General features: G+C 38.6%; 1 protein-coding gene across 4 annotated transcripts in view; it reads left to right on the top strand.

The window, feature by feature from the left end:
• Positions 1 to 22,616, top strand: part of FHIP1A (FHF complex subunit HOOK interacting protein 1A) — a 93,280-nt gene that overhangs the window by 35,395 nt on the left and 35,269 nt on the right. For all 4 annotated transcript variants that reach the window (XM_087736437.1, XM_087736436.1, XM_087736434.1 and 1 more), the window contains 2 exons: positions 17,465 to 17,697; positions 19,111 to 19,737. In XM_087736437.1, the coding sequence (XP_087592563.1) occupies positions 17,596 to 17,697; positions 19,111 to 19,737 (729 nt within the window). In that variant the 5' untranslated portion in view covers positions 17,465 to 17,595. The remainder of the gene's footprint in view (positions 1 to 17,464; positions 17,698 to 19,110; positions 19,738 to 22,616) is intronic.

Below are 22,616 nucleotides of genomic sequence, written 5' to 3'. Positions count from 1 at the left end.
ACAAGGCTTCCCGTGGGAATACTGTGCTGCTGCCTCTCTTTTAAAAATATAATATGCTTTAGATGCATCTGTTGTTTATAGATGCAGGGAAGTATTGAAGCATTTAGATTCAGAATACCTACCAAGTATTAGTGTAGTTGAAAGAGTAATTGGAGCAGCTTCTCTGATTATTCTTTTAGCAAACAAACGATACTCATAAAATGGCTTGGGAAAAGCCACATCTGCAGTGTATTGAAAGAAAAAGACGGCAGAGCCACTTTTTCTTCTATGGGAAGAGCCTGCATAGAGAGAGGAGGTCCTGTGGGATCAGGCTGGCAGGATTTTCCCTTAGGGAAAGAGGCTTGATGGCTTTGCTTTTCCAGAGTCACAAGTATCCATTTTCAAGACAGAGTGTTGGGAGGGATCCTCTGAGCACTCAACAAACTCCTTTCCAGGTTTGGTTTCAGGACCTCACGCATAGGTGCTTCTGACATAATTCACGCTACCAGTAGCTGAAAAGGCCTGGTGGAGCTTATCTGGCTTGATGGTTTTGTGGCACTAGAACCTGCCACTGAAGTGGACCGCTCTCTTTTTTTTGTGCCTGGCTACAGCACGGACTTGTGGATACCAGTGTATGCTCATGGATTCCTATAATCAGAGATGCAGTGGAATGCTTCACATCAAGCCGTATACCTAATCTTCTGTTTCTAAGCTCCACTGCATTTCTTTGCTTCTACTGCTGAAATATGGCATGCCTGTATTTTAAAGCTGGGCTGAAGAAAGTGGAATGGATTGTATTACGAGCTGAATGTTTAAATCGGGTGATAAATTGAAAGGAACAAAAGCGTGTTCCAAAAAGCAGTTGCATTTAATGCTTCACACATGATTTGCTCAGCTAGTTTCTTTTATTGTCACGCTGTAAGTGCCTTTTCACTTTTCTGCACAGAAGAAAAAATTCTGGTAGTTCTGCAAAGCCTTTTTTATGTCCGTAATGAATATTTGCTTTTGAGTATTACCTTACAAATAAGAAGTGGAGTTGTTTTATCTATAGTGGTTTTATGCTTTTTGTTGTCATTCTTTTTGTATGTTTTACTTTGAAAAGGTAATGGTGGCTGCTGTGCAGTCCTGTACCTTCCATGGCTCTCCTCTTGGAAGGAGAGCTGGTGCCGCTCTTCTGTTGGGATGGGGAGCTCCCAGAGGAACTGTGCATCTTAACCTTATGCTTGCCAGAAATTCTTTTTGGACTGGCACATGTGAGTCCTGACACAGGTTACTGTTGATCCACGAATAGCTGGCACTTAATTATCCCCTGTCTTGCCTTCTTTCCGTTGCTGTCACAGGACAGATACATTGTGGAGATTAAAATGGAAAGAATGTTGTGGCCCTTGTCCTCTTATGTTATCCTTAAAAATGATTGTTGTCCATTTAAGTGCTCACATTGGATAGAGGTGGCCTAAAAATATATAGGGTAGTGTAAGGCCTAAGTTGTATTTTCAGTATCCTTTTCAGTAAATGGTGGGTGTTTTATAGTAATATGTGGAGTTTTGATAGAAGATGGTGAAAAAGGTGAGTAAAAACAAATATGGTCTCCAGGCTTTTGTTGTTAATTTTGTCAGTACCTCAAGTGCTCTTTCTGTTAGGGATTAGAGAGTATATGCCAAGTGTAATGTAATATATTGTAGATACAAAAATACTTGTCACTTAATCCTTACTGTTACTGCAATAAGACAGACAGTCACCGTTGAAATCATAGTAACGAGCAATGTTTACCTGCCTGTTGCGTTGTTAGAACGTGGCTTTGGGCTTTCAGAAGGGTCAGGAAAAAGGTGCAGAAGGCTAGTGCTTTCTCACAGCATGAGCTCAACAGGTGTGTTTATTTCCAGATGCAGAACTTCAGAGCTACAGTAATGCTAAAGGATGTGATTCTACCATGCTGCTTGGTTATTATACTTTAATGCCACTCAGCATTATAATTAGCTTTACTAGACATTAATAAGTGGGTTTAATATTCAAACCATGGTGTTGGAGATAAGTGTGCCAATGAACCTTATCAGTGGAGCAAAATGTGAATTTTAACTCGTTTATCTCATTAGTCTTTAATAAGGCTGTGCTTTGCAAATCATGGCTGCATTATCTGCTGATTATATCCTCTGATCTGCTAAGCAAAATAGCACTCTGATAATAGCCATACATTGCATGAAATCTTCCCACTGGTGTTCTGAAACACTTAATGTATTTTTTCGTCATTTAGAGAGCCTTGATTGTGTCTTATCTTTTCTGCACAATATACACTATATATATATAGAAATGTATATATATATATATGTGTATATATATATATATATAGAAATGAAGGTAAGATGAGAATTCATTACTTGTAGGCCCCGGGCTTAGAAACATTTTGCCAAGTAGGAGTTTCTGATGGGGGCCATAAGCCTAAGTGTGTTGTCTGAGTGTGGTGCATAGGGACTCAAGAGTTTTCTGGGCAGTTAAAACAGCCAGACTGTCAACTGAATAATGACTTGCTGCTTTAATAATAATCAGAGCTCTCCAAAAGTCTGTTGCTCTCATCTTATGGGAGAAACTGAGCCGAGTGATTTGCCTTAGGCTGACATAAAAGGGAAGAGAATTGGAGGAGAACATTAAGTCTCCTGGCTTGAACTCTTGCATGTAGGCAGTTATCAGTGTGGCTCGTGATGATGATTGCGTCCCTAGCATGCTATTCAGAACAAGTAAGAGGGGAATTTAACAAATTTGAGGGAATTCTTCTGGCAAGTCCAGTTAATACTTTTTACCACCAAACCGCTCATACAATCTTGTCTAAGTCCAAAGAAACTTGTTCAATCCATCTAGAAACTTTCAAGCTTTGAAGGTTTCCCAATAAATGTTTGTAAGATTTGGTGATTGTGAGTGAACACAGTTGGTTCTGGTGTCTCAGGCTACAAAACTCTGTCACTCCACTTGTAAGCTGATTTGTTTCAGGTTTGCTTCCATGTGGTCTTTATTTTGAAAAATTTACACTAATCTTCTCAGGTTGAGTTCTTTAATGATTGCACCTCTTCCTAGAGCAATGTTAAAATAATATTTCAGGTATCTGAAATGGTCTATCATGAGAGAATCTGTTGTTCAAATGGTTGCTAGAGATGCAAGGTGAATCTCTTTTCTTACCATCCTGTGTTAAATTGATACTTAAAACCCTTTGTAGTGCTCTGAGGGATGTAAGACGGCACAGCTGCTGTAGCACTGTATTTTAATAGCAGTAGCTACAGCCCTCGTGGGTCCATAGAGCCCATTGACTGCTTCTGGTGGTAGGTTTACTATGTTAGTAGTCATCCATCACAGCACTGTGTTTTATTTTTTGCATTGGTCTTATTGATAGTCAAGTTGGTAGATAAATACACTGTCTCAGTTTTTCCCTTGTCAGAGAAAACTGCAGATCTTGGCTCCCAGTTCTGCTGAGTTAGAGGATGGAGAGGCATTGCCATGACCCCATCTGGACATGTTGAATCTAGTGGGTTTGAATTTTCAAGTGCTGGCAACTTTGGGGACTGGTTTTTTCCAATTAGGTTGATTGTTGTGGTATGCATAATGGCAGGTGGATGTGCTTTTGGTGTCGGCTCCCCTGAAGAGAGGTTTTCTACCATCCATTGTTAATTTGTCATTAGTCATATATGTTTGATTTAGTGGTGACTTACTAATAACACCATTTATTTTCAGTTAGTTTTTCAGTGCAGACACTTGATTATATGCAAATTCTCCCATAAAGTCAATGAAGAGCCCCCTGGGACATGCTGTGGCTCTCAGCACTGGAGGTTAATGTCCTTCAGAGTACAAGTATGCTTGAGAACAGTCGGGATATCTGGATGCTGACTAGCTGAGAGATGGCGTATTCTGAAACAGTGTTGAAGTGCTTTATTATTGGAGTGCCCATGGCATGAATTATGATGCAAGTAAAATGGTGTCTGTGGGGAGAGGTGGGCTTGAAGATATAACAGAGTAAAATGTGGAAAAAAACATAAGAGTACAGAGATAGCAATATATGTGATGAGAGTAGAAATACTCTAAGTTTTGTTTCAGCAGAGGGATAACTGGTAAATGATGTAATAGTTTTGCATGTACTAAAGTACTTTCATAACTGATATATCAAAAAAATGTATGCTTTCTAATTCTCATAGCTTATTTCCCCTTTTAAATGAGAGGTGGAAAAAAAATTATACATTGCTAATTCAGCGTCAAGAACCATGTCCTCAGGAATAAAGTGGGAGGTCTTACTTCCAAACATGCTGTGGTTATAACAGACTAACGTTCAAGGCCTGTGCATACAGACAGACTTTCTCATGCCTCTTCAAACTGTTCTGGCCTTCAGCTTGTGCTTCTCCTTTGGAGCTCTGTGAGGATTGGTATGTCATATGTGACTCTGCATAAGGCTCCGTTTGCAATTTTGGATAGCACATCTATTGCCAATTTTCAAGAAGATCATAAAGGTGAATTGAAAAATTTGGGATGAGGGGAAATGGGAGAGGAGAGGTGCTGGATTTCAAGCATGGGAGACAAGAGTACACCCCAACTGCTTAAAAAAAAAAAAAAAAGGAGTATTGGTGTACTGTAGCTTCTGCAGCTCCAACAGCCTCAGACAGAAGGACAGTAGTAGAGGTGAGAAGCAGCAGGGTTCCCAGAGACATACACAGACACTCCCCACTTTTGGAGGTGTTCAGGCAGGAATAAGAACAACCTATTGATGGGTGGAACCTGTGCTTTCCCATGCCTGTAGAAGTCTCCTTAGGTGTTACAAAATTAGATGGGAGAGGTTATGGTTTGACTTTCGGTTATCTGTACTGAGAAGCATTCCTGCTAGGGCTGGCATCCGACTGTCTTCTTTACTAGGCTTTCAGTATTGAGCATTCCGAGTGTTTAAAAGTTTAAATAGTAATTAAATTTTATATTTACTAGCTTCTGATATTTACCCCACCTTTTAGTAGATATTGTTCTCCAGCAAAATCTGTGAGGTTCCGCGTTTTTCAGAGCACTCCCTTTATAAGATGTATAGTCTTCAAGTCTTCATTTGCAATTCAGAAAGGGCTATTGTTTACCTTCTTTTACCCTCCAGGGTGTGAAAGTTGCTAGTTTATCTTCATTCCTCCCTGGACTAGAAAGATACCTGTATTTCTGTTCATGTTTTCCCGAAGGTTCAAAGGCAAGACTGAAAAAAAATTATACAGAATTGTTATGAATGTGTCAGATTACCTGGATTTTTTTTTTTAATTAAAAAATTGTTCCCGTGATTATTTAGCAGTTTCTTTTTTGCATGCTGGCAACATGTCTGAGACAAATGTTGTATAAACTATATAAGTTTCTTTTTTGCCAGTGCATTCCTATGTCTTATTATTCAGGCAAAGGTAGTCACAAGAATGGAAGATGCTGTAATGTTGTTCAGCTTCCCATTACAGAAGACTAGGCAGTGTAAGAGTGTAACATATTTTCATAGTAGAGTAGACTTGTGTTACGACATCAGAGAAGAAGAATTAATTTCTACTCTGCATAATGCACAACTTAACACTGTTAACATGACACAAATAATTTTATTCCTAGGAAAGCTGGAAAAGCTTAGAGGGAAAAACATCTACCACCTCTATAAAATGCAATTAAATTAAATAGAAATGGAAATATAAATTCAATAACATGGGGATTTTTCTTTGATTTGGCTTTTTATGCACTAAACATAATAAAAATGCCAACAATCCACTTTGGATTTTGCTGTTTACTACCATGTGTATTAAAAGCAAAAAATTCAGCATATATATAGAAAGCCATAATCTGTCAAATCCACTCAACTTGCAAATCTGTACTAATATTTTTAAATAAGGGTGTCACTGTGGGAGGAGAGGTTGGTTTTTCATGGATCTATGCTCACAGATGGGGGAAGTGCTATGTTATTGAGGTTCTTGACTTTTCAGTAGGAATTAACATAATGTATCTTCAACTGCTTCTCTGCTCTGAGTTGGAATAGAAAGAGAGAGGGAGAGCAGTGTTTCTGTGCAGTTTCCTAAAGACCAAATACGTGGGGTTTTGTGCATTATGGGAATGGGGAGCTGGAGGGACAGGATAGGATTTTGTAAGGAGTGCTTGTTTTGCCTTTTCTTCCTTTTCTTTTATTCTTCTTCCTCATCCTTGTTCTTCAGCGAACAGTGTGCTATAGTGATTTGTGGGTCTCATCTTAAACAGTAATGTTTATTCAGTGGTTTTCCCCAAATTTGGCAATTGATAGTCATAAAAAGGAGATGAAAAAGGATTTTGCAAGTGCTTTTCTCTTTGCCAAGCCTGGAACATAATTTAGGACAAAGGGAGTTCACTAGCTTCTGGAGCTTTCTCCCAGCTAAATTGCAAATATCTGATGCAAACAGTGTTGGTTCACAGAGTGTTCTGTTCCTTCCGTTCTTTTTATTTTTTAAAAGAAGGAAAAAAGGACCACAGAAGCACATTTGCATTCAAAAGTGTCAATCCACTGCATATAACATTTTACCACAACCCCCTACTGTATGTCAGGTGATACATAGTACATAGGGTGAGATATGAAAATGACCTTTCAGGTTTTAGTAGCTCATTAAGTTTACTAGGTTTGAGAAATAATTTGTGATGGGTTTCTGCCATCCTACAGTGCAGTGAAAGAGTTGTCCTGAAGCTGCGTAACAATATGCTTTTGCTCATTCCCTGCGTTCATTAGTTCATCACGTCACTAACAGGTTTTCATTTCGGAGTGCAGGAAATAATATTGACTTGGTGGATAAGTATCTTGGGGTGGTAATTCTCTCTAAAATGAGTAGTTTCAGTTAATCATGTACAGAAAAGATAAATGACAGATTCAAGTCATCTAGTCAATTATTATAGTCCATGTACTGTAATGAACATATTGAGAAGTACGAGAGAGTTTTATTGTGCAATAGATAGCTACCTAAATTTATATACAGTTATTAAGCCATTGTTTTTCCAGGAAAAAACAACTTTGTATTGTGAATGAAGCCCTAGGAGGAGAAATAAGTATGCATCTAGAGTAAGTATTATGTTAACAACTACGCAATATCCATTCTATACCTGACAGTTTTGATTTTATGGCATATTCTGTCCTTTTCTGGAGCTTTTAATTTGAAAGAGACAGATAAAGAGAAGTAGCATGTGCATGTGGACAAGAGAGAGGAATTCCATCTGCAAAGTGGAAGTTCTTTTCTCAGTGAAAACTTGGTGACAATCCTCTGGGGAAGCTCGTTGGTTGGCTTGTTGGTTTATTGATCAAGTAATCACAATAATCTTAATGGTGTCTTACTATTGATTGTTGTGCTTGAACTATATTTAGAACCTGCAGAATCATCTGAGAGTTTGGAAATAAAAAAAAAAGTTTATGGCTTCTTTATCATGAAACGTGGAATGTTTAGAATATATATGTATTCGCATTTTATTGTGGATTAACGCTGAAAGCATACACGTCTTCTTTAATGTCACTTTGTAGACTTGAGAACATTATTCTTGGGCTTCTTACGCTTATAATAATGAGTAGTTTGACATGTTATGCAAATCACTTGAAAAATTTGTCTTACGTATTATTGCTGTAGCCATAAAATATATAGCTTGTTTTCTGTAATCTACATAGAATAATTACAGGTACATTGATAACTTTTTTCTAGACCATCTTTCTTTTGGGACGGTAGTATTTCCTATTCTGAAAATAGTTTTAAATATTCAGAGTACGGAGTCCTCTACTGCTTTGCTGGTCTCATTCATTTTCCTGTCAGGAAGGTTTTCTAGATAGGCAACTTAATAATTTCCTGTGAATTTATTTTATACTTTTAGCTATTTTTCCCTTTCTCAAAAGAAACTTAAGAAAAGTTCCATTTACTTTAGCATCATAACTTCAAGAAGCATGTGGTTTTCCTAAATTATGAGCATGTTGAGGCCAAGTTTGTATGTCACACAGATGTCAGAATTATCTTGGAAAGTAAAATCGATGTTGTAGATTGTGTGGATCATTTTGATTTCTTTCTTCCACGAGCATAACCAGAACATAAAGTAAGTTTTGTTAAATGTCTGCTTTCTGATCTGTTGCTCCCTCCCACTCCCGGATAGTGATAAATTTAGACATAAACCCTGTACAAATTCTCAGTAGAGATTGGGAGGTTGGCAACAACTATTTTTTCCCAATAATTCACTTCAATTACGACAAAACAAAATTACTAGTGTAGACACAGCAGCTGATATCTGCAATCCCTCTGTAAATCAAGGAATGGAAGGTAGCTTTCATTCAGTGACGTGTGCAATGCCCTTTGGGGTTGTTCTCTTTCTCTTTGAAACGTGGTATGAAAGCATATTCACAGTACAAGGTCTTAAATTGAGTTTTGTTTTGCTCGTAATGCCTGTCTCACACAGTACCACACCAAACACTTTGGTCTGTGAGCCTCAGACATTTTAATGACTTGGTTTTCTATGGAAACATGCTTTTCTTGGGTTAGCAATTTTGGTCGTGATTTGGGAATGAACCAGCAAAGTTAAAGCCTTTGAATTGATTTCAGTTTGATGACATTGGCCTTCTTCAGTGTGTGTGTGTGTGTGTGTGTGTGTGTATACACACTATATATATAGTATATTTCAGGTAGAAGTGAACTTTTCTGAGCTGCTATTTTTAATTTTTTTTGTTTAGTTTAGTTTAAGGTTTTAATATCCCTTTTGCAGCAGTTGTCTGCTAGTAGCAGACAAGACATCTCAGTCACACTCTGCCTGAATGCTACTAAGAATAGAGGGATATCTATCTTGGATTTTAAGAAGCCTAGCTGCTATTTTATTCTTAAGTTTTTAACCAACATAATATGGTTTTGAACTGCTACTTGTTACTGAATTGTTGCCTTTCTGTAGTAGGCCAAATGTCAGGAGATCAAATACAACAGAGAAACAGGTTTATTATATTCCTTATCTCTCTCTAAAAGGAACAAGCCATACCACTAGAATTGCAACCTTTATTTTTTTCCCTCCCTAGCTTCAGATTTATGACCTAGGGATACGAACGTGTAGTTCATTCCTCCAGGGACTTTGCAAGAGTAACTTCAGTGATTGCATGCTCTTGAGTTCTAGTGAAATTGCCTATGTGCAAATGCATGTGGTAGATGAACATGCCCTGTGGTGTATCAGGTAAATAGAGCCCTCCTTGAGGAGGTCAAGGTCTCTGTCAAGTAATCTGCTTTGTTTAATTACTGTTTTCTTGAGCAATCACTGCCATTTCTCTAGCTTTGGTAATATGCCCTTTGATGAATCGTCTTTGCTGGTTAGCTGTATACCTTCCTAGACCCACTGTGTATAATATAAGCCTAACCCATCAATGCATATTGGGCTATACTGCCTAACTGGCGCCTCTGTTCTTTCATTTTTGGCTGACCCCGTGCAGCAGAAGTCTCTGAAGGCCTGGTATTTGGCTTAGCCTGGGTCCCAGTGCCCAGGCTGCCAGCGTGAGTTGATCCCATTGTTTGCCCTTACGCCATCGCAGCACTGCTGAACTGGGGCTGTCAGCTGGGCCCCTTGCCTGTTGCTGTTGCCGTACTTACTGGGGGGAAATTGCCCATTCATGTGTCTGGAGAGCCATGTATTTATTTAACACTGTAACCTGGATCCCCTAACGTATACCATAGGATTACATAGATCACGTGAAGAGGTTAGCGGTACCCCAATTAGTTGTCTGAGCTGATGTGAATCCACAATAAATATGTGAGTAGTGTAGCTCCCTGCTCTGGGGATCTGAGAAAAGATGAACTGTGTTTTTTAACTGCAGCAGGCTGACTATGGATGGGACAGTAAGATTTTTGTCTCATTATAAAACCTATTGCGTGTACTTCCTCTCATGAGATAGATATTGTTAGGCAGTCTCTGTGGGGACAAGTCACAAGATGTTCTTACTTTCATGTTAGCAGGTTGGATTAAATTGTGCTTGATGAGAACAGATTGATACTTTGATTAACTATATTGCTCTACAATTTATGGTGACTTGTTCTCTGTTAGGCTTTTAAGCAGATAGCTTTATCAGTGTAAAACATATCTTCTCCCACCCACACATGGAAGGCATAGTGTCTTTGCAGATACTGGGTAGAAAGGCTTGAAGAAAGCTGACTAAATGTGAAATGTTTGCTTGAGGTAGACAAAGGACAGGACAACTGGTGGACTGCAGCATTGAAACATGAAAGAACAAGTGAAGAAGTAGGATAATTGTTAATATAGTTTAAACTGTTCCTCTAGTAATCTGCTGCAGCTTTCTTGCTGGTAGAGCTTCTGAAGGTGAGTAGTACTTAACCAAAAAGAGGATCCTCTGATGCAGTGGCTTTTAACCACTGACATTTGCTCAGTTGTCTACCACAGACCTACTGCTCTCTAGTGAGCAAGCAGTAATTCTTCTGCGTTCTGGTGGTGAATGTGTAAGATCATTAAGGGTGGGGATGTGACTGTTCTTCAAAGGCTTTGCTTTTGTAGCAAAACTTACCACAAGTGGGATGAATTCTTTCCTTTGAAAGGATTGATGTCTTCCTTTGAAACACGCTTGTTAAAAAAATTTAAACCCTCTCCCTGATCGTAGTCCCTAAAGAAAAGCTGACAAATTTATGCAGAAGGCTTTCTTTTAAATCAAAAATAAACAAACCCTGAACAAGGTCCCTTTTTAAGCTGGAACTAAGTTGAGGCATGCTAAAATTTGCCACTTATTTTTCCTCCTACCTTCCCTCATCCACTTATCAGAGACTGTGGGAAACATGATTGCATAGCTATGCATAAGACCATATAATTTCCCTCTGCTTCTTTGAAGTTGTCTAATTTCAAGCCCCTTTATGCCGTACTGATCCATGAAAATGTTTTGGTATATGCTGTTTCTTCACTGCCGTTGAGGCTTCTTGTCCATCCCTCCATTCTCTCTTGCGTACCTGGACTGACAGGGTGGAAAGCTTTGGATGGTAGAGCAAAAGCATACAGTATCTGATAACAGATCGCGAACTTGTGTTCGAGAACTGTTGGAGAGCACAGCATCTTAGCATTTCAACAGAAGACAACTTTGGTAATTACATTGCAGAGCCTTGCAGCATATTTTGTGTCTCCCTTATCATATTAGGCAGTGTATCTTTTGTCTGTATGTTCTGCACTGCCTGGGAAGCCCCAGGCCTGCAAACTTCCGTGCTCTTTTTTTAAATTCAAAAGTGAAACTTTTGAAAAGAGACACTCCAGTGGGAGCGGACTTCACAAGGGATTCTCTGCTAGGCTGTTCTTCCAGTGTACTTTGCAGTAAAATAAGTACTTCTGTTGACTGGGGAGTTCAGCCCTGTAATCAGCTGTGGAAAAAGGGTTGATGATTTACAGACTTCTGAAGGAAAACTGAAAGCAGATCTCTTCCACGAGTCCAATGACTGGGTCTCAATCTCATCATTAATCTAAAGCTACTCAGTGCATTTGTGGACTGCTGCTTTTTTTTTTTAAACTGGAAACAGGTTGAATTGTGCTAAAGTTTTCTGCTCTCTTCCTCCCATTCTCATTCACTTACCAGAGACTGCACAGACACAGTTATAGACCTATGTATGTGACTGGATAACTTTCTCTGCTGCTGCTTAGGGAGAAGACAGGCGTTTGTTTGCATGTTTGTATACGCAACAGTCAACCAGATTTGCAGGAGAAAAACCTCAACCAACCAAAACCATATGGAAAGGTATTTAATATGAAACCAACAAAGTTTACGTAGATGCAAATTAGTTGCCTAATTTCAAAAGCTGTTAGAAAGAATATAGGAAGATCTTAAGGGAGATACTGGCTTGTGTCTTCGAACGTCAGTTCCTCATGTGTGTGATGTGTATGCTGGTGCTTCTTGTTCCACGTGGGGATTGTTAAACGTATAAACCCTTGGCAGTAGGGGCAGGTACCTCATGTAGGAGAGGAGGGATTAGAAACAAAAGCGTTGTCAGTATAGGCAATTGAAATAGAAGGCATATGTAAGTGGACTTGGCCTTGTAATAGGGTTAAATGACTGATAGATAAGATACGGTTGAATTGCAGAAAGATTTACCTGCTAAGAAGGTTTTGTTGTTGTGTGGCAGGGTCAAACTATTAAACTGAGCAGTGGTTTTTGGAAGTAGAATTTTGAATGGACCACAGGAGAGGTGTATTTGCACTTGTCAGGACTATCAAATGGTGGAGTAATACCTTGATCAGGATTTAGCAGAGATGAAAGGCGAAATTGTTGTAAAATTTTAACCATGAACTGATTAAAATAAACCATTACTTCTGTTCTTAGTGGCCCCTAAGTTCATTTTTACCACTTCCTTCATGAATTGGTGTTTTATAAATTAATTTATTTTCTCACCTTTGGACTCAATATAGTCAGGTTTTTTGTCCCATTTAATTGGAGTTAGTTTTACTTCACAGGGAATAATATGCTGTTGCAGTTACCGTGGCACATTTGGCCTTGCAAAATAATCAAGAAAACCTACTAAACTAATAGCAAAATCTGCTTACCACAAACATAATGAACTTATTCTTTCTGCTACTGCTATAACTAGAGTATACTAATTTAGATTGATATGTATCTTAAAAGATAGTATCTCTTCCAGTTCAATTACTTTCCTTTTTTAAATGGGTATGCTGTTTTTAGGATCTACTCTGTGACCACTTAAGTTGTCAAAAGCTTTCTATGGTTTTTAAAACAGTATTACAGAGTTTAAAGTCTTTGAAGCCTACATAATCTATTTGTGTTTTGTATTGCTAAGGAAATCCCAGTATCCCAAGACGCTTTCCAAACTGGAAATATTTGCTTCCTTAAGAGAATTGATTTGATCTTAGAAATATTATTGCACATTGCAGTCTGCTTGTTGCTGTCTTGTTACTTTTAAATTAGAGATGATTAAAAAGCCATAGTATTTGCCACTGTGAGAATGTCTGTGTTCTCTTACTACTCTTAGATTTCTGATCTGATAGCTGGGCTAGATGCAAGTGAACTTAGCCCTCATCAACTTAATGTTTGCTGCAGGCAAGTTCTTTTCAGCTAATATTTTAAATTTGGTATTTTTTTCTTCATTTGATGCTTTGTACAGTCTGTTTATGATGAACTTTGTGCAGTAGGAGTGAACATTCTGAAGGAACTGTTTGACTGAATTTTACTGAGATGTTAGTTTGTCACCAAGGGATGAATGATCTTTTTCATGATTCTTTGTTACTAAAGCTGTAAATGGCTTTAATCTTGTGATTGTATGTATGTGCAGTATATTGTTGGGTGCAGTTTTTAGTTAGAATACCTAAATGCTGGAGATGAATTTGCTGTTTTACAATGTTTGTCAATCACGTACTCCCAAAGACCTTTTTCAAGCAATGGGGTAGTGTTTGTGCATGTAATAACAAATATAGTAAATGGACCAGGCAGCTCAGGGGAACCTTCCTAAAAGTTTCCTATGGTTGGTAGACATTTCTAGAGTTGGCAACACTGAAAGCCCTTGCTGTTCTGATCTAGTGTCATCTAACTCTGAAAAAGATCGGATTTAAATCAAAATGCTGCCAGTTGTTAATATCCTACGTATCTGAGAAGTCCCAGTGTCGTAACTTGAGTGTGCCCAAATTAGGATTTGGAAATGACAGGAAGCTCTTAGATATCATAGATTTAGGTTGGAAAAGACCTTTAAGATCACAGAGTCCAGCCGTAAACCTAACGCTGCCAAGTCCACCACTAAACCATGTCCCTAAGTGCTATCTTGGATAAATAAGACCTTGGGGGACTTCATGCAGGAGATGAAGGGACACACCTCCTTGTCTTGGAGGCTTCTTTCACAGAGGCTGTATCTGTTCTTTATATATGGTGGCTAGACTTAGGATATCCTTGTGTAGGAAAAGATGTCCATACTACAAGTGCAGACTGTAGCAGTCATTTGCTTAGGCAGTAAGCTGTTAAGAGAAGCAGGACTTGAGTGTTCAATAATGTAGTGGTAGTTACAAACTCTTACATAAATGTCACTTACTAAGTAGTACTTTTGTGGAAAGTGAGCTTTCCTGTTGCACACACAAACGAAACAGTGGCTCTGTCACTGGATCTCTTGGCATCTTGCTGTATTTCGAACGTGTGGTGAGAGATGTACCATTTCTGTTCACTTCAGGTCTTCTCATAGCTGCAGAAAAGTAGGGCAATATTTTAAGGGTCTGTAATGACCAAAGTATGAGTATGGAACCTCTACCCCAAAAAAGTATGTTTTGAGAGCTACAAGATAGAAGTAGTTATTTAAAGGAGGGTCTGATGGGGAGGGAACGCGTACTGTCTTGAAGTTTGTGGAATAGAGTCTGAGGCTGGGATAGGAAAGATGCATGAGGAAAGAAGAAAATTGCAAAGGCTAGGGAGAACAGAGAATTAGAACACATTAGAGGAGAAGAGAGGGTGACAGGTTAAATAGTTTTGGGTTGCCTGTGTGTGGTACATCCTAGAGCTTTGCATGCATCTCGAGTCTTACATCACTGATCTTTGATTATTTTTTTTATCAGCATTCTTGAAGAAAGCCATAATCTCCCTTATTGTTGTTTACTAGCTTAAAGAGTGGAGGCTGATCTTCTGAAGTTTCTGATTCTACTCTTTGTATCATACTGCTGTACTGCTGATAGAGTTTGTCATGTGATATCTAGATGTGTAATATCAGCTGCTTTTATTTAAATTCTTAAATAACATGCAAAGTCTACATTGAAACAAGCTGTAAGTTGTAAAGTCAAGCAACTCATAAATTCCAGAATTGAGCTTGCCTCTGCTTTGTTAATTAAGGTCTCTTGCTGCACCTTATGATACCATCTTTAATTACATGATCACATTAGTTTTTCCAAAGCTGCTTGCTTCACTTCATGCACAGGACAGATCTGCTTAAAGGGTGAATAAGGGCTGTGCAGTGAAGGATGCTTTTGCCTGGAGGAGTCTGCTGAACTTTTACAGAAATGGGAAGATTTCTCTTTGAAGGAGAGGGCTGACAAAGAGGGAACTTGGAGGAAGCAGACAAGTGATCTGAAGAATAGGTCAATTAAATATTCCTTTGGATTATTAGGCATGGTATTAGGCAAACAACTTAGAGCAGGCTTTTTCTAAATGGTCTCTAAGCCTGCATCTTGTTTTCTGAGTGTTTTTTGGTAGAAATGTGGAGCACTCAGAGCAGCAAGCAAAAGTCACCAAAAGCTGTGCATTGAACATATAGTGGTACCTACTTAAGTCAGTAACAAAACAAACAAACAAAAAAACCCAGTCTTAGGCCTTTGAAGTTGGGAGTTGGGTTCTCAAATCCACTTGCTACTTCGACCTCTGGTTATTGTTTGGGGTTTTTTGTTCGTTTTTTTTTTGTGTGTGTGTGCAGGAACATCAGTAATGTAGAAGTACTACTATTCATTTTTCCAGGACTGTTTATGAAGTAGCAGTATACTGGTAGGTGCCTTCAAGTAAATGAGCATATGAACCAAACTGTTGGGAAGGAGAGTGTAAGGCCAGTGTGAGCACTGAAGAGGTAGGCAGATGAGAAGTGTGAGTGGAGTAGGGGGGCACGCAGTAGAGAGACTTTGATAATGTTTTATAAGGGATTTCTTCTGTTCCCAGCATTGGCTGGCTCTCATGAGCTAATTTTCACTGGTTTTGCACAATGCTTTCCAGTGCATCTGGTTCCAGGTGGTTTATTACCTGGGGAGTAGCTTGTATGGAGTGCCAGCTTCATTCTGGAAGCAGTGTTACCCAAACAGATAATCCATCCAGGATTTATGCTGGCTTCTCCGCACATCGAATGTTTTTTCTGCAAAAAGGATGAACTAGATTGTGTTAATTGTATTGCATGAGAGTGTTTAGAAAATGCATAGGAAATGCATGTTACGAGCTGCAAGAAGCAAGGGTTAGGATGGAGGGGGGAGACTGTGATCATGCATTTGAATCTTGAGCATATGAATATAGATATATAGATACAGGGGAATGCATAACCATCTTTTGCTTTTTGCTTGCTTTGGAAATCTTAAAGTTGTGCCCTGTGTATTTTTAGACATTTTGAAAATGGCAGAAATTGCTGCTACTTTTGAGATGGGCTGTATGCTTTGGTGTGCTAACAGTTTCAAGAATACAAGCAGAGCACACATGCGGAGCAGAGATGTCCACTGTAGAGAAAAGATTTTCATCTCTTAAGATATACACAGAGAAATACCTACTATACTGGCAAATAATTGCTGTATGGGCTGTGGCAACTTACGGTACAAAAATTTCCTCATGTATTTCGCTAAGTCAATGAATGTCCAGGGGCCCTGGGATGCTAATGAAGACTTGAGAAAAGGAGAGCATTTCAAGATGCAGTCTCTAATGAAAATAAAGATCTGCTGCGATTTACATGAGCTGTTAGAACTTGCAGTGCATTTGTTGTCTTCCTAAACTCTTTGTATGTTGGTGTTGTGGAGGTGTGGGGTGGTTTTTTGTTGGTGGTTTTTGGTTTTGGTGTGGGTTTTGTTTTTCATTTTTTTTTTCCAGGGTTTTGTTTTTTGTTTGTTTGGGGGTTTTGTTGGTTTGGCTATGGCCCAAAACTGAATTAAATTAAAAGCCTAGCTGGTTTGCAAAAAGGAGAATAAAAATGTAAAGCTCGGGGGGGGGGTGGGGTGGGGGGAGAAAGAAAAAAGAAGGGGGACTGTGTGACTTGGATATTGGTGCTTGAGGGAATAATATGTTCTCTTAAGCCTCTCAAATATCTGGAAGATGTCTGTCTTTGTTTCATTTTAACTTTCCCCTGCAGGTGTGCAACTACTTTAATACTCGGATATCTAGGATATTAAATAATGGATGAAAAGAATGTTTCACTGTTTGGTCTTATTCTCATAGACCTTTAATACGACATCTCAATTTATTTGACTTCAGATACATGAAGGTTTTATCTTTTATGTCATTCGTTTTTGGTTACTTTGGTGTTGATACAGATTCATCCTTCTACTTGCATATAGTGTTCTACAGATGTTTTCAACTGTTCGTGGTATGTTTTCTGACAGAAAACTTTAAGTATTTGTCATTATATCTATTCATGGAAGTATTATTTTAAAAATATAGAAATAACCTGTACTTTTTTTTACTTGTATAGCCTATGCAACATTAGTTACTAAGCAACTCTGAAAAGAGAGATGGTCAGATGGCAAAAATGTCATAATGAAAAACTAAAAATGTAGCGTTATGCATCAGATGTTTACTGCATGAGCTTCTGTGATGCTTATTTATTTCAGTAGCACCTTAATTTGGTCACTGATCTCAAAAGTTTGAGCACTAGAAACTATTATCATGAGGAGAAGTTTGAGAAGATGGTCCCATATAACATGCTTTAAAAAATTCCATCCTCAAACTGAATTAAAAAAAATAAAAGGTTTTAGTGTTGTCTTTAAGTATGTTCTTTCTTTGTTATACACTATAATTTGATGTGCATAGGTATATGTGTGTTTTGTTTTGTTTTTTTTTTTAACACAGATTTCTATGGATACCAAAGCTCAAAACACAGTATCAGTCTCATCATGATGGTTGCACATCTGTAGCTAACTACAGGGTTTTCAAAAGAAATCCAGCATGGCCTAGTTGGCTTGACCTTTGAAAAATTTATAATGTCCTCTGGAACCAGTATCAGCAAAAATCGGCAGGCTCCAAGCCTACAGGGTGTTGACCCAGAAACATGCATGATAGTGTTTAGAACACACTGGGCACAGGTAATGTTAATTAGTTTTATTGATTTGAAGTAGGCTGCATTAACAGAAATTTGCTTCATTCTTATTTTGGGGAAAATCCTGAATTGCTCAGGAACAAACATCTTTCATGCAGAATGTAATAGATGACATTGAAACATTTTAAAACACAAAGGTAATTGACCTTTTAAGGTATGGTTGGCCTTTACTAATCACACTTTGAACTCCAGATTTGCATCTAAAAGGGAAGTGGTAGGACAGGGTAATGTCTTACGGAAGGCCTAGATCTCCTTACTGGCTTTCCTAGTGACTCACTGTGACTTGGACCTTCTTGCTGCAAACTTCTATACTTCCTTTCCTTGTGCTGGGTAAGGCTTGCCTAGCTTTTGTAAAATACATTAGACGCATGATGCAAAGCTGTATGCAGTGTTGTTTATTATGGATAGATGTAGATTATGCACTTTAGCATATTCTAAAAATTGTTTGCATGTCATCAGTATTATAATTGCTTTTAGGCAAAGATGTTTTGCTTCAAGCACCATAATATAAGGTCTTGTTTGCTGCGGTAATATGAATAACTAACAGTGTATGTAAAATTGATTTCTGTGCTGCTGCTTTTGCTGCTTTTTGGCTATCCTGAGAAACAAGCCAGGCAAATGCTGGTGTTCGAGATGTTTCCAGCGTCAGAGGAGCCATTGTTCAAGAGCCACTTTTTCTCACTTAACTCTAGTGATGCTGTCATGTTAGGGGAGCCGCTGTTCCTTTGTGGTTTTGTGGCAATTATCCTCCACAGAATTGCTGGACAGTGGTTGTTTCACAGACAAGGAGCTTCATTGATTGCATGCAGAACAGAATTTAATCCAGGGGTATAAGTGCTGGGATTACAATTGTTACTCAATCCTAAATCTATGTTGAATGTTGCAAGAGTATGTGCGCATCAGTGGCCATTTGGTATTATATAAGATGTGGCAAGGAAAGATCAGGTCTGTGGGCCTCTGCCACTCTTACTGCTACAAGTCATCTCATGATATTGATGCTCCTAAGCACAGTTACTGTGGCTGAAGAGCAGGCCCTTTGATTTCAGTTCTCTGTGACAAAGAAATAAACATTATTGCAAACATCATTGAAACTCAGTTTCTGAAGGCTAAGGGAACCTAGTTTATCCATACTTCAGAGAACCCCAAGTTTTCAGCAACAGGACAAGTGGCAAATTTAGGTGCTTATAGAAGTGAACAAAATGATTACATTTTGGCCTCATACATACCAAATGTGAAAATTTGAAATTTAGAAAGCTTGATAGACAAAAACTAAAAGCATAAGAAGAGTTTGGGCTTTTTGTGTTAAGAATTTTGATGTTTTTTTTTTTTCCTTTTAGGCGTAAGTGCATATTTTTAAAAAATACGTTCAAATAACTAAAATGCATTTGTTTCTCTTTAGGTTCTGAAAATCTTAGAGAAGCATGATCCTTTGAAAAACACTCAGGCAAAGTATGGGGCAATTTCCCCTGATGAGGCCAGCACTGTTCAGAATTATGTGGAGCACATGCTTTTCTTATTAATTGAGGAACAAGCAAAAGATGCCTCAATGGGGCCTATTCTGGAGTTTGTAGTCTCGGAAAACATCATGGAGAAGCTTTTTCTTTGGAGCCTACGGCGAGAGTTCACCGATGAGACAAAAATCGAGCAACTCAAAATGTATGAAATGCTAGTAACCCAGTCTCATCAGCCTTTGCTGCATCACAAGCCCATCCTGAAGCCTTTGATGATGTTGCTGAGTTCCTGCTCAGGAACAGCCACTCCAACAGTGGAAACAGAGTTGGTCGTCCTCTTGAACCAGCTCTGCTCTATAATAGCCAAAGATCCCTCCATTTTAGAACTGTTTTTCCATACCAGCGAGGACCAAGGAGCTGCCAATTTCCTCATATTTTCCCTCCTGATTCCCTTCATCCATCGAGAAGGAACAGTAGGCCAGCAGGCCCGTGATGCACTGCTTTTCATAATGTCTCTGTCTGCAGAAAACAATGTTGTTGCAAACCACATAGCAGAAAACACCTATTTTTGCCCAGTAAGTTGTTCTTGGTTTGCTTGATCTTGAATGCTAAACTAACTGTCTCCCCTGTATTCTCATCCTTTTCTGTCATTTTTGATAAAGATGTGTTGTAACACATTTGTTTCTGCTAACAGCTATTTCACAAATTATAATGCTGTTTAAGCCAGCCCTACTGCCAAACGCAGTCTGGCTCTTTGTTTCCATACCTGTGTCTTGTGCTTTTGGGCCAGCACAAGTGTTTTTGCAGTCACACAGTGAATTGAATTGGGAAACTGATGGAAGTTATAGCAGAACTCGGTGGGAGGGAAACCTGTTCTGCCTCACTGTGAGGTCCCTGTGAGATTCTGGGGGTGAAGGAAGTGAGAAATGGGAACAAGGTGTCCTGAAGTGGCTGTTGCTGGTGGCAGTGCTAGCTTAGGTGGGCTGTCCTTGCCACATCAGTTAAACAGTTCAAAAAATAAGTGTGAAAATTGTATGAGTGTTATAGAAATGTAATATTTTTGCAAGATAAAAGGGAGACTTGCTCTTTGTCACAGAACTGGACCTTTCTGCAGCTGCCTCAGGCAAACCACCATCTTGGTATGTTGTGCTCTGTTACAAAACTTGATAGTAGTGCTGTGTTGTTAGATCTGGCAAATCAGTTTGACTACGTGAACAGAAAACCTTTGCTGTTAAACAAGTAAATAATCTAATTTAACAAACAAAGCTGCCCTACTGCAGTTTTAAAGCTAAAGCAGAATGGACACGACAACACCTGCTTCTTCATGCCTTGTCATAAAAATCAGTTTGTGATCTGCAATGGATAGGTTCAAAACCAAATATTGTTCTGTAGAAAAGTTGCTCTTGTGTGCCAGTTCTTGGACAGATTCTTTTATCTTCTGCATGGCTTGCATTTTAGTTTAATAAATGCCAGAAAAAATGAAGTGGAGGGGAGCTTTACATAGCTACTAAAGCAGAGAGCTTTAGAACAGAGAACACTAGAATCCCTTCCTTAAGCATTAGTGCATGACAGTTATTTCAGCTGTAGGTTTCCATTTACTCTGAGATTGCTATGTCCTTTGAGCAGCAGGGCAGAGCCAGGTTTGCAGGCTGGAGGAGGTCTACAAGTTCCAGAGCAAAACTTCTAAATTATTTCCTTTGTCAGTTGTAAATATTGCATCAAATTTCTTGTGCTGAGAGATTCCAGTTGACCTTGTTTAATAGATGCTGCTAAAGAATATGAACTTGATTCTCAAACTGTCCCTGAGACAGATACTATTATTGGATCCATGCTATAACTTCCATAATTACATCTTCCAATTAATTAAAAACAAAAAAAGGCAGCCCTTTTACACTGAAGATAAAAGCCAGCTATATTAACCTTCTAACAGCAGGGAGGCATGATTGACAATCATTCTAATTAGGAAGGCTTCTTGTCAAAATGTGCTAAAATCAGACTTTTCTGAACAGTAATGAGACTGGCCTAAGTCTATAATAAAACTTTAATGCAGTGCCATAGAATTAGCTCACTAGCACAAAATCTTTTTTGAATTTGAGTGTGATGAGCTGAAGGAATAGGTTTTGTTCTGGTGGAAGACTCTGTGGGTGTCAGCAGCATTGCTGTATATCACTCAGATCAGTGCAGATGTGGCCTCAGCTGCTCTGCAAAACAACTAGCGCAGTCCTGTGCTGATAGGAGTGGCATTTGGGTGGCACTGTGTTGATGCTGTCTCTGGTTCTGGGGGCGAGTTGGTTGGTAGCATAGAGGGTTTTCTTTACTATGCCTTATTGCATAGTATAGACATGCCCTGGGACAGGGTCTGGCCATAAATCTCTGCTGTCTCATATATCTGAATCAGTGTTACATCTGTGCCGAAGTGAACCTGAAGGCTTTCTTGATACTATTTTTTGAGCTAACTTTGGTTAGCAGCTTTTTAAAACTAGATTGTCCATGGTATTCAAAACTGTAGGCGAATAAACTATACAGAAGGAAGGGGACAGGCTGCTGTAAGATACATCACTAACAAATGTTTTTAACACAGCATATGTAGACAAACTACTGGGCAAAGTTTTATGATTTCACAGAGATTTTCCTACCATGTAATTTTTATCATGTTTTGACCTGAAAGTTTTTTCTAAATCTGATTGAAGATATTGTCTGATCAGCATTATAATAAGAAAACAATGTTTCTAAAGAATTTTGAGCAGGACAGCATCTCAAAGGCTCTCCATAAAACTTTGTATTTGTAAATACCTCACAGCTTAGGAAAGCAGGCATTAAAGCAGGAGGAGGTATGGCTTTGCAATGTCCTTGAAAAGTAGAGGCTGCACAGAGATAGAAAGACTATGGATATCGGAGGAAAGGGAATTATTAAAAGGAAAGAATTGTCCAGATAGCAATTGATTATATATTAACAACACATTTTAATCATATGATGTGTCTGGGATTATGAATCACATAGTCAGTGTCTTCTGTGAGAAAGTAAATAAATCGAGACTGGTTTGCAGAGACTCACGACTCGATGGTGAGAAAGAAACTGCTGGAGATGCTTGTAAAAGTAGATGATCATGTAGGGTTGACTTGACAAACGTTGGGAGAAGTTTAAAAGGACACTGCTCTGGATAAAACAAAAAATAAAATCAATCTTGCCCTTCCAGGACCTGAACTCATTAATTTCTTTACCTTTCAGATTTTTGTTTTCATTGGTGTTTATCATTTTACTGACTAAACCTCCATAGTCTAGTCTACATATGTGCATTATTTTATATGCCTGCTTATAGCATGTGAAGAGTTCTGTCAGTAATTTCAGATGGTGATACTGTTTATACCATATACTTCTAGGTAAAAAAACATTTGAAAATTTTCATAAAGAGATGAAATTTGCTTCCAGTGGCTACTCTCTATCTCAGTGCTT

The sequence above is a fragment of the Nipponia nippon genome, unplaced genomic scaffold, assembly GCF_047370975.1.
Source record: "Nipponia nippon isolate SJK-2023a ecotype South Korea unplaced genomic scaffold, ASM4737097v1 scaffold_6, whole genome shotgun sequence".
NCBI classification, from domain to species: domain Eukaryota; kingdom Metazoa; phylum Chordata; class Aves; order Pelecaniformes; family Threskiornithidae; genus Nipponia; species Nipponia nippon.
The sequence above is the reverse complement of the archived record's forward strand: the minus strand, read 5'-3'. Positions and strand labels throughout refer to the sequence as shown.